At 34.5% G+C, this 17,130-nt stretch overlaps 1 protein-coding gene across 3 annotated transcripts in view; it reads left to right on the plus strand.

The window, feature by feature from the left end:
• pins (G-protein-signaling modulator pins) overlaps positions 1-17,130 on the plus strand; it is a 114,939-nt gene that overhangs the window by 30,964 nt on the left and 66,845 nt on the right. For all 3 annotated transcript variants that reach the window (XM_081765347.1, XM_081765346.1, XM_081765348.1), the window contains exons 6-8: positions 201-324; positions 7,123-7,238; positions 7,955-8,121. In XM_081765347.1, coding sequence (XP_081621473.1) covers positions 201-324; positions 7,123-7,238; positions 7,955-8,121 — 407 coding nt within the window. The remainder of the gene's footprint in view (positions 1-200; positions 325-7,122; positions 7,239-7,954; positions 8,122-17,130) is intronic.

Consider the following 17,130-nt stretch of genomic DNA (forward strand, 5'->3'; position numbering starts at 1 on the left):
GTGAAAAGAAACGGTTTTCCCAATCGTGATACATTGAACAAAGACTCGTGAGTGTTGAGAGCTTCTCAGTGAATAGAAAACAACTCGACGCCTAGTGTAGATTGTGTTCTCCGCTTTCAGTTTTTAATACATTACATAAATTCAATTTCTATATATAAATATATATAATGTATACTGTATTTTTATTTATTTATTTACAGAGAGAACTTGAAATTAATGCGTGAGTTGAATGACACAGCAGCCCAAGGTAGAGCGTGTGGCAATTTGGGAAATACCCATTATCTTCTGGGAAACTTCAGTCAATCCATAAGTTACCACGAAGAGGTATGTTAACTCCTGTCTCATAGTTCTACTCATTTTAATGTAAATACATAAGTCTGATAAGAAATAAGAACGGACGTCACAAGGATATAAATAAAAACACATTGAGTGGGAAATGATGCATGGTGCTGCGTATTGAATTGATTGTTGCAAGTATCGAAGAAATTAAGATTGTATTATATAAAACATAATTCTACTTTTAGTATATAGATGTAAAGTTGAACTCTTTCAGAAATTGATACAGGCTTCTCGAAAAGAAAGTCTCGAGGAAAGTATTCAGGAGTGGAAAGAGACAAACAAAATGGATGAATGGAGGAAAGCACATAACAGAACGGGACAATACGGTCTTAGTGGCGAGTAAAGCGCGAATAACTTGATGGACATGTACGATTGACGAGGTTCGTTTGCTGGTAAGAAAAAGTCATATGAGGTGTATAGACTGTTGATCAGAAAGCTTCTAGGTAAAGGCATTTGGGAATTTCAGAGGGTAGGAGGTTAAGTTGGTTGACCAGTATTTTTACTGTTCTATGAGCTCTGCCCGTTGGCTAACTTACCTCTTTAGAGCATGTGATCAGGAGTTAGATTGCCGACGGGAGAGCATTGAACGCATTACAGTGGTCTAGATTCCACATTAAACTGTAGGTGTACATCTCATGTATCGCCGTTACTGAAAAGGGACGCTAAATTTCAACGAATATGGAAGAAAGAAAAGAAAAAGAAAGATAGAAAGAAAAAGAAAAAAAGAAGAAACTGTAAGTGAAGTATTAACAATCGTGACTGGGTTGGCACAGTCGAATCCAACGGTTGGCTTCTGTTCTAAAGCCCTACCGATTTAAGAAAGATTATTTGACACGATCCTTATACGAGGGTCATCCAGAAAGTAAAGATCGTTTAGTTGTGTAAAATGAAGAACCAATATTTATTGGAAAAAACAATTCTGTTACATACCTGAAGCTTCCCCCACTTCTCTACATAATCACCATCTTCATTTAAACATTTGTCGTATCTGTTGACGAGCTTCAGAATTCCCATGTTATACTCTTCTGCTGCCAGTTCATTAAGCCAGGTGGTCACTGCATTCAAACAAAAGATCGCTCGCGCGTTTCGCACATCTCACTCTTTCTCTTTTCAGGGTCAACTGGCTTTCGTAACAGCTGTGCTCATAACGCTGTGAGTGGAAGTTGCAAGAATTCGTCATACAGTTCGGGTGGTCAAAGTGAGTTGAGTGGTTGAAAATCCTACCGACTGTGACGTAAGGATTGTTATTCGATTTCTAAACGCTCAAAAGGTGAAACTGGTAGAAATTTACCGGTAAATGAAAGCAGTATATGGTGATAATGTAACGAACGAAAGAATATGAGAAAATGGTGTGAAATGTCAACACAATGGACCAACAAATGTAGACGATGAAACTCGACCTGGATGCCCATCACTCATAGAAGACCTGAAGACTGCAGTAAAGAACAGAATCTTGCAAGACAGGCCCGTAACTCTTCTCGTTCCTTGCTTGGCAAAATTGTGTCGAGACATCTTAGCTACAACAAAATTTGTACACGATGGGTTCCGCAGCAACTGAGTGACCAATGCAGAACTTACATTGTTGACACTGCAGCATTGACATTGTTGACACTATATCATACAGATGGAGACGCCTTTCTTGATCGAATTGTGACTGGTGATAAGACCTGGGTGTCTCCCATCACCCTATCATTTGAGTGGCGTTATCCCTCGTCAACCAAGAAACCGAGAAAATTCAAACGAACTTTCCCAACACGAAAGGTCATGGCAACCGTCTTTCGGGATCGTAAAGGTTTCTTTTGGTGAATTTCATATCAGAAGGCACTACCATCAATGCAAATCGTTATTGTGTGATAGAAGAAAACAACGGCGAGCGATCCAAAATGAGTCGAAGAATGCTTTATGGAGGAATTGTGCTTCTTCACGATGTTGCCCGCACTGCCATTGCTGCTGCAACTCAAGAATTGGTGGATTAATTCGGATAGGAAATTTTTGATCATCCACTCTATAGTCCGAACCTTGCTCCTAGCGATTTACACCTTTTACCTAAGCTGAAGGAGTTTCTGGACAGTAAACGTTGTAGAAGTGCTGAAGATTTGGTGAATGCAGTGATTACTAGCTTAATGAACTTGTGGAATGGGAATTCTAAGTATAACATGGGAATTCTGATGGTCGTGAACAAATAGGTCAAATGTTTAAATGAAGGGAGTGATTATGTAGAGAATTGAGGGAAGCTTCAGATATGTAACAGATTTTTTTTTTCAATAAATATTGTGTTTTTCATTTTGTATAAGTAAACGATCTTCTCTTATTTCATTTGTAACACACGTGCCTTTCCCGTAGTTGAAACTTAAATAAAATTGAGCTTGGTACTATCAGTTTCCTATAAGGAAAAAAGGATAGTACTGTGAGAATTTTCATTTTGAATTAAATAATAATATTAATTTAAAAAGGCTTGATTTTTTTATAACTTGATTGAGTGGATTCGACACCTACAAGTGCGTTCTTTGATCGATTTGAAAAGTCTGGATTTCTTACGGAAAAATAAATAATAATTTTGAACAATCTCAAAATGAATTTACAATTTGAAATGTCACTTTTTTCACGACTTATTCTCATATGAATTGTTTCTAAATTGAGCTTAGTGCTGCCTGTGACGTGGTACTATTATCCAGCTTTCGTGGAGCCGTGGCAGTCTAGTTGAGAAGGGATTGTTCTGGAGAGATTGTTTTGCATGATGGTCTGCAGCCGCTAAGTACAGCGAATTGCCGGTAAGAATGTCCGATGGTCAAAGAAATTAGACTAGCGATCAAAAGATCGTTTGTTGCGGGTTTAAATCTCGTTCAGGGGATTATATCTTCATCATTCATTTCAATGTTATCATTCACTTCTTATCTTTCCTTCAAGGGCAAAATCATGGAACGTAAAACCAAGAAATAAATAGGTAACGACACGGATTCAAGTCCGACAGATCAGTATTGATCTCAAATGAAGATGGATACTTTTATGTTAAATGTGTTGTGCTATATTAAAATCTTTGTGTTTGAACCTAGTAAACGAAGTTGATTTCAGACATTTTAGTGACATACTCAGAAATTCTAATTACCAGTATCATTTTAATTACAGGTTTATACAATTCGTAAATACTGCTTACACTTCCGAACTGTCGACTTGCTCCTGGAGCCTTGGTTACGGAGAACAAAAACAGTAGAAGGAAGAATAAAAATATCAGGAATATAAAAAGAAACGGACTCGCCAGAGTAGAACAGTGCTGGTGATATTTTGTCAAAACCAAAGATCAAGAAACGCGAGTTGCGTAGTCAAAAATTATGGGTAATGATGCAGCTGGTAAAGCTCTTAAAATTCCGGATCCTAGATTATTCTTAATTTAGGATATACCGAAAATTTACAAAGCCATTGTTCCTGTCAGACCCATTATTTCAGGACAACGCCATCCCACGTGCAAATTAGCTAAATGGTTAGTCGACTATTTCAAATATTTGAATATTCCCCTTACACACTGTGTGAAGAATAGTTATGAAGTGAAACAACAAATTTGTAATTTAGTTAATGTTAACCAAATTATATTGATGTCAATAGATATAGTCGACATGTACTTATCCATCCCTTTCCTTTGCAGTTGGTGTTTGAATCTGTAACAGCCATTTTGTGCAATAAGAATTTTACTTCGTTTGAGGTGAAAGAAATTGTCAGGCTTCTTTCTTAGTACAAAATATTTTATCTTTTAAAGATTATTTTTATCATCAGGTCGGAGGTTTAGGCATGGGGAATCAATTCTCATCTTTATTAGTCAATTTGGTACTCAACACGTTTGGAAGTAAAATACTGAAAGTACATGTATTGGATACGGTACGCTATTGCAGATACATGGGCGACGTACTTTTCTTGTACAAAGATAACACACAGCTTGATTTTTTTATTGAAAAAATGGAATAATATACAGAGTAATTTGAAATACACAGTAGAAAATGAAAATAAAAGCAAATTTACATATTTAGATCTCAGTACAAGGAGAGACAACAATGAGTTTGTTACTAGTGTGCATCGTAAGCCCATAGTCATCACTCAATATATTTACTCATTCTACAGTAACCAATGCAAATATTCGGAAGAATTTCTTTTTACATGCCATTCTAATCACCTCTTTAGAATCTGATTTACAGGTAGAAATTGATCATTTGTTGAATATTAACAGTATGAATGGGTATCAGTTCCATTATTAATAAATTGATATAACCGCTTAGAGGAAATCTTTGTTCCGATAAACCTAAAACCAAAATCATTGACTCGAAGTGGATGGGACTACCTATATTTCCCAAATTGACAACAGCACACAGTTTCTGTACCGTTTTAGAAAAGATCACCCAATTTAAGAGCTATCCAATGATAAATCAGGTATGTAGGAAATGAGATGCAGTTGCCATTGAGAGTTAATTAGGCGTGACGAAAAGAAATATCAAGATCCTTGTGAAGGAACACATTTGGGATGCCAAATCGAAAAATCCGGTCTCGGGTATGTCAAAATATTTGAAAGATATGCAGCGAAGGGTAGAAGATTCAAAAATTCTGTTACAGGCTAAAAATGAAGCACAAAAACTCGTTTTTGATAATTTATTTAGTCATTTAAGAAAAAATGTAGATAGGGTATGGTATGTGATGGAGACGTAATAATTACAAAATTTGTACAGTATAACCATAAAGTAGAGCATAAGTTGGCAGCCTTCCATAATGAACAAAAAGAATGCGCAAATTAACCCTGCCACATTGCAATCCTCGTTTCCATCGTTTGACGTGTGAATTTTGATTTTGATAGTGTCACTAGCACTGTTCCAGCCTGGTGAATCCGTTCCTTTTATTTTCCCGATTTTTATTTTTCCTTCTGTATTTTTCCTTTTTTTCTTTTTTGGGCAAGGTAGTAGGAAAGAGTCAAAAGTTGCGAAGTGTAAGTGGTATTAAATCATCCTGTAAGTAAAATGATAATTAGAATTCCTAAGTGTGTCATCAGAATGTAGCTAGAATGGAAGAAAGTAGAAACGCTTTCAAAGTCTTGACAGGAAGACCAATCGGAAAACGACCATTAGGAAGACCTAGGCGCAGATGGGAGGACAATATTAAGATGGATCTCGCAGAGATTGGAATACAAAGTAGAAACTGGATGCAGTTAGCTAAGAATAGAAGTCAGTGGAGAGCTTTTGTGAACGCGGCATTGAACCTCCGGGTTTCATAGGCCATAGAGTTAGTTAGTTAGTTAGTCATCAGAATACCCGACGTTAGTAACTAACTGAATATAAAGAACACTTATCAGATATAACACTGATCAATATTTTTCTTTAAATGCCTTCGATATTTCGGACAGACATATCGATTAACCTTCTTCGGAATGGTTTTCAAGCTTAAATTGTTCGACGTTTGGCTAATCCTGTACTAGGATGCAGTACAGTATTTCAGTGGTAATAAATTAGTTATAAGAATCGATGTATTCCAATAAACACCTAACGTAAACACAAGGTGTCTGTCGGTCACGAAAGTCATGCAAAAGTCACGAAATCAGAAAACACTCATGAAAGTCAAGAAAAAAATTACGAAATTTAGCTTGTGGGTCACGATTTTTTTATTCGTATAAATATAAGTACAGACTGGAAAATTTTGTTCTATAAAACGTCAAGATTCATCACCAAAACTGTCTGTGGTCGGCTTTAGACGCTACAAAATCGCAAGGAAAGCATTCTTCTATCGCATGCATGAAAGTTCGACCCAATTCGCACCCAAAATTTGCTCTTGAGAATGTGACTAAATTGTATGGTTTGGTACAGAAAAGGTCACGAAATTTCATTTTGGAATTTTAGTAGACACCATGAAACAATATACTTAGATAGAAAGTGCCTTGTATACAACATTGCTATTTCCTGTTTACTTATAAATAACTTAAAAAGTACATTTTTAAGTCAATATAAATTAATTCTCTTTATTTACAGATTAACTTTACCAAACATGAATATTACTGGTTTTTTTTTTTTTTTTTTTTTTTTAATTTACTTCTTCGTCCACACTACATGAGTAGAATGAAGGAGATTTTATATTTATTAATAACTCCTTAATATTAATAATAATAATCCAGTTTCTCCAAATAATAGCCAATGTCATGAAATTGATGCCAAAAGTATGACACTACATTTGCCTTTGGTTCTCCTGAGAAACTTTTAAAAGACGCGAGCATCGACTTCAATTCTTCTACATTGACAAAGGTATATAAGATTATGAATGTACAAGGTCATATGTGAATACGTAGCCTCCAGAGCTGCTACACTGACAATGATATAAGTTTAGTAATGCACCAAGCCATATGTGAATACAAAGAAGTTTGGAATGACATTTATATATTCAAATCAGGATACAGTACATCAGAGATAGAAAAATATTCAAATAAATCTATTTTGGAATTGTCGAGATTGTTGTTAGGTAACCAGGATATAATATAAAAGGTGTACATCTCACAATTAAAAAACACAAAAAAGGGGTTTCTTAATCGTTTCACATCCTCACAAAGAAATGTTGGTTGGAATTGAATAATGAATATCTTGATACTGTCTGGATGTCGTAAGTAGGTTTGCTCAGGATTTTAACTTAGGGCAGTTTTAGAAATTAATATAACAATCAACCATTTTAATTTGAAGTTTTCATTACATATTAGTAAAAACGTCCGCTTCAGGATTCCTGTAGTCCAGTACTTAAATTAAAACGATGGAATATTTCCTTTTTCAGAGATTGAAAATCGCGCGTGAGTTTGGGGATAAGGCTGCAGAAAGACGGGCGCACAGTAATCTTGGAAACGCTCATATATTCTTGGGTGAATTTGAGACTGCTGCTGATCATTACAAGTAAGTATTATTTTTTCTTTTCTCTTCTTCTGTAACAAGAAAACGGATTCTCCTTCTTTCCTTATTAAGAAGAAATATTCTAAGAGATGTATGAATCAAGGATAGCAAAATAATTATAAAGTTCAGTAGAAGCAGCAAAATCGTGTAATTTTTTAATTTTATTTATTTTAAAATTTTATGTTACATTTTGGTAAGAGTTTTTAAAAAGAAAGCAAAGAATGCAAATAGTAGTAACAAGAAGAGAAAAATTATCGTGAGGTTTTTAATATTTAAGATGAACTACAAATTTATTATAAAAATTGAAACCCGGTAGCTAACCGTTTTGGGGACTCGGTGAACTGGATTATGTTAAAAGTTCAGTATAAACTTGACGTATTTTTTGCAGTATATGGGGGGCCGCGGTGGCTCAGTGGTGAAGCATTTACCTGTTATTTAGCCACCTAAGATTGTCCATAATTTCCTGAATTATACAAGGAACTGTTGAAATGATATTTTCGGTAGGTCCCTCGTTCCATTTCTTGGTGTTATTAGCGTTTAAAAGGTTGAGAAAAAGTATAACTTTCTATTCCTTATTAAAGTGAACCGAATTGTATAAACAGACTTGATTGATTGAGTGAGTGAGATGATGATGATGAATGATTATTATTATTTTCTCTAAAACTTAATAAAACTTAGATTTTCATTGTATGTTTCTTTCTTTTTCTTTCTTCCAATAGGCGGACACTTGTATTAGCTCAAGAATTGGGCGATAGAGCAGTGGAAGCTCAAGCCTGCTACAGTTTAGGAAACACATACACATTGCTTCGAGATTATCCAACCGCTGTTGATTATCATCTTCGGCACTTAAGGATAGCTCAGGAGCTCTTGGATAAAATTGGAGAAGGTGGGTTCTAGTCAGAATTACTGCAAAACATGCTTTTAAAAAAGTTGGGATTTTTTAAAACTGGTTTTAAACTAGAGCGTAAAGATCATTTAAACACTTAAAATGTTGTTTCAAGCCCAGTCTTTTAAATTTCTGAATTTTACTTTTTTGTTAAGGATATAAATTGACACATATTGACATTTTCAGTCTTCCTTAGACTAACGGGCGTAATTGTGGGACGTGAACTGATATTTCATTTCATTTCATTTTGACGTACCGTTTTAGCTACAAGGACTGTGAGGTAAGTTCAAGAATCTAATACTATATCTGTGGTACTAATTTGCGGACAGAAGTGAGCTTTGTTGTATTTCTTCTATTTGTATTTGGAGTATCACACATGAAGTGTTTTGCGTTGTAGATAATAGAGATTGCTGGTGTTGTAGGCCATAAGTCTACGTGTTTACAACAAGTCAATTAATAGAACAAACTGACTATAATCCAATGAACTTATACAGTTCCCAATAACTGGTGCTGTATACAGTTGAACTTATCACTCTGTTGGAGTACCCTCGTTACTGCTAGCTGTCTTTCGTTCAGACTCCCTGTTCTGCTAATCTCAGGCAGATTTTCGGCCCTTTTTTTTCTTCAAACTTATCTTATTCGTTGCATTATAAGTTGAATAATTATTCAGAATATCAAACTTTTTTGGACTACTCAACTTTTCTGGCGAATTAAGTGTCTAATAATATTCTGGAAGAAGTACAAATGCTCTCGAGAGGTATTGATTGCAGTTACTGACTTGTGTTTTATTGCTTGTGCTATACTCGTATTTATTTCGCCTTACTTTTGTTCCTTTTTGTGTATATATTAAAAAACTAAAAATAAAAAAAGCAGTTAACCACAGTGTAAAGGAAAGGGTCTATCCCCTACCATGTGGTTCTTGCTCACCACTCTCCAGTGTCAACTCTTAAAAGTAATTTATGTGACATTTTTTGTTAACCATCAAATTCTCCCCTCCCGCTGGTTAAGGCTGGTTAATGCTTCTTGGCTGCTCTTTTTTGGATTTTAACTAATAAAAAAAATATAAAAAAAACTAATAAATAAATGTAAACTAAAATTTAAACTAATGCTCTTGGAATTTCCGGTTTAAAATAAAACATTATTTCTTGTCGTGGTACCTTTTCGATAGTTCTTTCCAAAATAATACTATTTAAATTGCAATAAATTTAACTTCAAAATATGTTGCTTAATGCACTGTCAAACCTCGTCTTGCCCAACTCTATAAGGCAGACGAAGTGTGAGAAACCCTGGCAAAAATATAAATCCATAAAAAACAGTTTTGCTAGGGGAACAGTGGATACTTCAGAAAGGGAGTTCTCAAGTATTTATTAAAAAAAAAAAAAAAAAAAAAAAAAGTAACGAAAGTGATTTTCAGGTTTTAGGTTGTTGGCTAAAGTTAGTAGTAAAAAAGCTAAGTGTTGTGCTGGTCGCTACACTCAGACTAAATAATATATCTTATTAAAATTTCTAACTATTTATTCTTCGTGTTAAAATTAATTACAATAACTTGATATTCAAATACTTGTTTAGTAAAAAGTTATGTAGTTGTGAATAAGGTGCTTTCATTTCAATTCAGGCAGAGCATGTACCATCACAATCTCAGATATTGTTGAAACTTTTTTATAGCAACTAGACATGTCTTTAAGAGACCCATATTTTTTTGTTTTGTCGAAAAAAATTTTCCCGCCAAGTAATGGGCCATCAAAGACGGGGAGTACAATTTATGAATTGTAGAAGACATGGAAAATGGTCAACTTCGGAGCCTCACCATTCGGCTATGGAGACAGGTAGAGTTATGATTCTTGTTGTGGTATGTACATAGGGATATAAATAAATTATATTTTATTGTAGTTTGGTTTGCGCATGCGTATCTTTTTGTACATAAATTAACAAATGAACGTCAATTTATCTGAAAAGTCGAAGTTTGCGAATTTTTTTCGAGCACTTCCGGTTCGAATTTTAAAATTCTGTTTTCATGGTTGGTAAGACCTGATTACCCGCTTTCCGAAAAAAAATTTGTATCGCTTCTGTGTGCAACCGTTTTGTCGCAAAAAATTCGAGAAATTGTAAAATTTTCAAAAATCGCCATTTTTGGGCGCCATTTTCTCGAAAACACCATCTTTTAAAATTCTGAAATTTTGTCAGATGGTTCAACTTTACATGAATAAAACACACACCAAGTACCATTCTCGACCAATGCTTCATGAATTAACTGCAGCCTTTTAAAGTTAGCTAAGTTTCGTTAACTTTGATGTCATAGTTAGCAACACTGGGAACAATAAAAGTGCAATGATTTGATGATGTTTGTGGTTCACATTCATTAAATGAAGAATAAAAAGTTTTCTTGACTGTTTTTTATTATTATTTTGATCAAGAAGGCTCTCTGAAATAGTAAAATGATCCTCCCCCTACTCCTCCGTTTTCTTAAACCAATATAATCTGAGGTGGAAATTACGATTACGAAACACACAAATTTTAAGTTTACTTGAAATGGCCATCCAATAAATTCTGATGATCTACAAAAAGCCTGAACTATTAGCTCAGTGATGATTTGGATTGCTCCAGACAAAGTCTCATTTAAGTGCGATGTCATTACAGTGATCGAAAAAGGACAAAAAAGTTAAAAAAAAAAAAAAAAAAAATCGAAACTTTTTCGTACGCGTTCCAAAGAAATTTACTGACTTTTTAAACAGAACAATCCCAACATAAGAATGGATCACTCGGAATTTTACAGTATTTGACTAAAGTGGGTCAGTCCGCAACCTGCGAGGGAAGTGTGTATGTGTGTGTGTGTGTATTGTGCAAATTTTAAGTTAGCTGCTACTGCGTTGCTACAAATCAAAGGTGCAGCCTGTATTGAAGCTGTTATGAGTAACCTATTTCCTTTAGTAGTATGATCCGTAGAAAATGACTACTGTCTTCTTCAAGAATGTGGTGAATGTCCTGGAGTGGAAGGAATAAATGTGGAGTCTTTAATTATTGATCCTGATGAAAATGAAAGTGTTACGTATGCCATATGGGAAAACAATCTCGTTGAAAAAAACTGTGCCACTTTCTGTTTTCGTATCGTACATTGCTGGTTTAACTGTAAGAATTGTAATTCATGACTACATCAAGAAAATCCAAAGAAAATTAATTGCTACCGAAAAGCACCGTATAAAATTTCAAGATACAAATTCTATTTTACTTCATGTGGACTTCGCTGAAAACTGGACTGTTATTCTGCAAAGTGAAATTCAGAATTATCACCGGAATATGAAACAACTGACAGTTTTGTTGTAATAAAGGACGATAAAACACACGATTCGGCTCATGTACTCATAGCCATAGTTAAGATTCTAAAAATTCTCGAAGAAAAGCGAAAATATGTTTTATAGAAAAAGGTTTGAATACGAGAAAATAAGTGTCTACAATTACCCAAACCGTGTCAGTGATTTCTGATAGTGCGGCATTCCACTTTAAAAATCGCTTTCAAATGCTCGAGATGCAGACAGTCCGATAAAGCAGTGGTTTTGCAGTGAAACCGGCCATGCAAGGGTTTCTGCGACGTTATTGAGGGGGGGGGGGGGAAGGTGTCAAGAATGTGGCAACGCGGCATAACCTTAGACAAATACAGATATACAGTATCGAAACCGCAGAAGAAAAAAACGAAATGAAATTTTTACGTTTTACGTCCCATGCTTATGCCGGTTAGGTTAAAGGAGACGGTGATTACGAGAAATGAATGAAATGGTGGAATGCAGAAAGTGGGAGGAAACGGGATAACCCAGAGAAAACCCTTGAGCACAGTGTTTGTACACCACAAAGCCCACACGGCGCGATCTGAGATCGAGCCAGGGACCCCAAGCACCAGAAGCGAACGCTCTTCCACTGAGCCACTGCGCCCCTACTAAAATCGCAAGTACAAACTCCGGGTATTACTCTCGTTTTGTTGCCTGGAACTGAGTCCGACGACTTCCGGAAGAAAAAAAGGGAAAGTATGCGACCGGTAACTGGTATTCAACGAAGTCATCTTTGGCTTTCGGGAAATGGCGAAGTTTTTATGGCAGTAACGGATCACCATTAACTAACTTCATGCTTCCCCCAAAAAGGAACTTTTGTTACATACATATTTGTATGATAACCAGTGGTGCGTAGCAGAATTATTATGAATAAATCATGAATTACGTGAAGTTGAAGTGCTGTGTATGCTTCCACCAGCATTTATGACTATCGGCAATGTGTTACGCAGGGGCGGATCCAGGACGGACTTCTGGAAGGGGGGGGGGGTAATACTGCTACTTAGAGCCACTTTTAAGAGCTCCAAACTCTGAGTTTGGTTTTATTTATATATAAAATGAAAAAAAGTTTCTTTCCCCTAGATCCACTCCTGAACGAATTGTGAGTGAGCCAACACCTATTGGAGCACATGCACAGTTACATGCTATTAGCAAAGAAGATACCAACCAAGCAAATGATTGGTCCATGTAAAAAATAAAATAATAAAAAAAATCAGTGAAATTGTTTCCGAAGACCATTTTAAGAAGTGAACTTGAAATTTGTGCGTTTCGTAATCGTAATTTCCACCTCAGATTATTTTGGTTTAAGAAAACGGAGGAGTAGGGGGAGGATCATTTTACTATTTTAGAGAGCCTTCTTGATCAAAATAATAATAATAATAATAATAAAAAAAAAACAGTCAAGAAAACTTTTTATTCTTCATTTAATGAATGTGAACCAGAAACATCATCAAATCATTGCACTTTTATTGTTCCCAGTGTTGCTAACTGTGACATCAAAGCTAACGAAACTTCGCTAACTATAAAAGGCTGCAGTTAATTCATGAAGCATTGGTCGAGAATAGTACTTGGTGTGTTTTTTAATCATGTAAAGTTGAACCATCTGACAAAATTTCAGAATTTTAAAAGATGGTGTTTTCGAGAAAATGGCGCCCAAAAATGGCGATTTTTGAAAATTTTATAATTTCTCGAATTTTTTGCGACAAAACGGTTGCACACAGAAGCGATACAAATTTTTTTTTTCGGAAAGCGGGTAACCAGGTTTTACCAACCGTGAAAACAGAATTTTAAAATTCGAACCGGAAGTGCTCGAAAAAAATTCGCAAACTTCGACTTTTCAGATAAATTGACGTTCATTTGTTAATTTATGTACAAAAAGATACGCATGCGCAAACCAAACTATAATAAAATATAGTTTATTTATATCCCTATGTACATACCACAACAAGAATCATAACTCTACCTGTCTCCATAGCCGAATGGTGGGGCTCCGAAGTTGACCATTTTCCATGTTTTCTACAATTCATAAATTGTACTCCTCGTCTTTGATGGCCCGTTACTTGGCGGGAATTTTTTTTTCGACAAAACAAAAAAATATGGGTCTCTTAAAAACATGTCTAGTTGCTATAAAAAAAAGTTTCAACAATATCTGAGATGGTGATGGTACAATTTTATATTTTTTTTGCCTGAGTTGAAATGGAAGGCACCAAGTGAAAAATAATATACATATATATTTTGTTCAACCAATAACTGACAATATAAATTAAATGACAATAAATACTAAACGGAAAGTGTGAAATAAATACATAGATACTGTTGTCATAACTGTGCCATTATATAGAGCAAAATCACCAAGTAAGTGTGTTGGTGACATAATAAATATTCTGCATTAAAGTAAGTATATATCATTTTTTAGTTTTTTTTAAAAATTACTTTTAATAAAAATTAATCAAAGAAAATTAATAAGAGTAACAGTAAAAACAGTAAAAAATAGTAATGAAAGTCAACTAAACTTTTGTTTTTTAAAAAAATAATAATCCATTTCTGCATCAAAAAAAAAAAAAAAAAAAAAAAAACATCGTTCTATCGTGAAAAAGGAAAAAAACGTGTGAAGGATTAGTAGAAAATTTAACTTGGGAACACTTCAAAAATAAATAAATAAATAAATAAATAAAATAAAATTTAAAATTAAAACTAAGTGCGCAGAAACTTTAATATTTTTTATTAATAAATCTTCAATTGCTGCAATAAAAAATTATATTAAAAGCGCTATATAAATAAAGTAGTAAAATATGTCAAATATAATTCTGTATTAAATAAAAATATATATATCTCATAAAAGGATTTCATCTATTGTACTTAAATTCTTCTAGCCACTAAATAAGTAGCTCATTTATGTAATAATGTCTCTTTTTCAGATTAAGCAACATAATGTCTAACCGATGTTTCAAGTAATCTCCTAAAAAATTTGTCTGGTGGAAAATTGTCCTAAATACTAAAATGGTAAATAATACAAAGTCATAAATCGATGTATCCGGGAGGAGTCACTAACTGGAAATGTGACTTAAAATTTAAACCCACATATATAGGAATGTTAACAGCTGTACAAATTATATAACATTACTACCTTTTTGGCAAAAGTTATTATTAAATATCGTTTGTTAATTAAAATTATCTAAATTGTTTTAATATTTTAAATCAGTGTGTCTATCGGTCACGAAAGTCACGAATGTCGCAAAAAAAAGTCACGAAATCAGAAAACGGTCATGAAAGTCACGAAAAAGTCACGAAATTTAGCTTTTGGGTTACGATTTTTTTTTTAACTGTACAAATGTAAGTACAGATTGAAAAATTTCGTTCTATAAAACGTCAAAAGCCACCACCAAAAATGTCAATGATCGGCTTTAGACGCTACCAAATCGCAAGCAAAGTACGTTTCTATTGCATGGATGAAAATTCGGCCTAATTCGCACCCAAATTTGCTCTTGAAAATGTTAAAAAATTTATGATTTGGTGAAGAAAAGATCACAAAAATGTCCTGAAATTTCATTTTGAAATTTAGTAGACACCCTGTACATGTAATTAAAAACAGGTGTCAATATTCCATTGCTCTTGCAGATTATGATATTTTTTTGCTTCTCATATTAGTACATATTTTCAAATATAGCCAAATTGTTTTAGTTACTTGATATTCATATGAAAGTTGTATTGGATTGTCCTTTTTGTGTCAAAGGCTAAAGCACATGTTCCGGATTTGATCTCGAATGACGATCGGTTAAAAACCAGAGTAGTAATTCAAAGTAAGAGGTTGTCTAATTAGTCTTAATGCTGAAAAGTGACGTTGAACTCAGTTAACAGAAAACGTGAAGTAATTAGTAAACAATCTGTAGTGAACGTGTAGTATTTTTTTTTTTTATTTATTTATTTATTTTTTTTAATGCTGCATTCCGTTCGTTTTTTGAGTAATTCACTATTGCTTTGGAATAATTCAAGTTTCTGTTTCGCACTCAATATTGTTCCATCCCAATGATTTCCAAACTGTTAATGCAATTCGTTTGATAATATCAAATGCTAACATCAAATGCATGTTATGTATTTTTATCTTTTTTTTTTTTTTGTCAGGTTCTAATTGATAAACACCTTAGTCATTTTTATTGATAATACATATAAAAGGAAACTGGGAACATAAATAAGAAACTAGATCATGCTGTGTCTAAGAAAGTGATGAGTTCACCGTCGGCTTCTAGAATTTAATAAAGTTGTTACAAGTGTGTAACTCAGTTAAACTGATTTAATAGTGTGAAGATGTTTACTTTTTGTGCACGTCAATGCGAGTACAGGCAATGTTCGGCATTATTAAAAAGAAGGAAAATTAGTTCTTGTTTTGTCCGATATTGTCTTTAAGTTTCATGATATTTACTATTAACCATTTTATAATAATATTGTATTTATTTCCGAAATCTTGAAGTATCAGCTCCTTCAGGAAAACTGTAGACTCTTGTACATAGAAATACTAAATCCAACGTAAAATAAGAATATTTTAGTTTGAAAATAATATGAATAATGTCCAAGGTATGATTTTTTAGCAGCTATCCTTTGGATTACTTTTTGTCTTCTCTAGGTCTTGAATTGAAGAAATTTATGCTTCAGTCAGTATATAATTCATCATTCCTGTTGAAATTGCTAACAAGCATTTTCACTTGAAGCCTTGTTTTTTTTCTCTCCCTAATTTGCTTATGAATATACATGCTCTTATTTTCAAACTGCATTATATGTTCTTTCACAATCGTGTGTTGTGCTACACTTGTTTATCAGTACAAATTAAAATGGGGACAGTATGACAGTTGCAACCCCAGGTGTATATATAAAATACTGTAATTTGTAAATCCCTGGTTCGATCCCAGCTTGCGCCGTGTGGACTTTGTGGTGGACAAACACCGTGCTCGTAGGTTTTCTCGGGGTTCTCCCGTTTCCTCCCACTATCTTCATTCCACCATTTCATTCATTTCTCATAATCACCGTCTCCTTTAGCCTAACCGGCATAACCGTGGGACGTAAAACTAAAGATTTCATTTCATTTTTTTGTAATTTGTAAATGTGGGAAGTTCTATATGTGGTAGGGAAGGGGGACACTGTCGTGTAGTGGTTAGAGCGTTGTTTTTATATCCACGTGGTCCCGGGTTCGATTCCCGGTCGGCGTTTCCCCAATTTTTGGCGTCCACCCAGCGTCATGAGGCAAATTGGGAAGTAACGTGAATAGAAGACGTGACGGCCACTAGGTCTAGATAGCTCCCGATACGCCGGGTGACGCGATCGCCACTAGGCTGGACGTAGTTCCACCAATCTCTAACAGATGGCGTGGAGCGGCTCTGGCTCACAAATCGGGCTGTTACGCCAAGTGGTTTGATTTGGTTCTATATATGGGCAGACAGGAAAGAGCGTTGGAGAAAGACTCATATAAACAGTGAGAGCGTAATGATATACTGATAGGTCAGCAACAGTAGAACACGCGTTTCTGGAAGAACATATTATACATAAAATATTATTTGAGAAAAATGTAAAGTATTTTAAGAAATTTGATAGAAGGCGTTATGGAAGAAAAAATGGGGAACGGAAGAAAATATTAAAATTGAGGACACTGTGGAAACAGGTAATCCCTACATCAAGACGAAAAAGTTGAGAATTGCAATCG

The sequence above is a fragment of the Thermobia domestica genome, chromosome 7 (assembly GCF_964235325.1).
Source record: "Thermobia domestica chromosome 7, izTheDome1.hap1.1, whole genome shotgun sequence".
NCBI lineage: Eukaryota > Metazoa > Arthropoda > Insecta > Zygentoma > Lepismatidae > Thermobia > Thermobia domestica.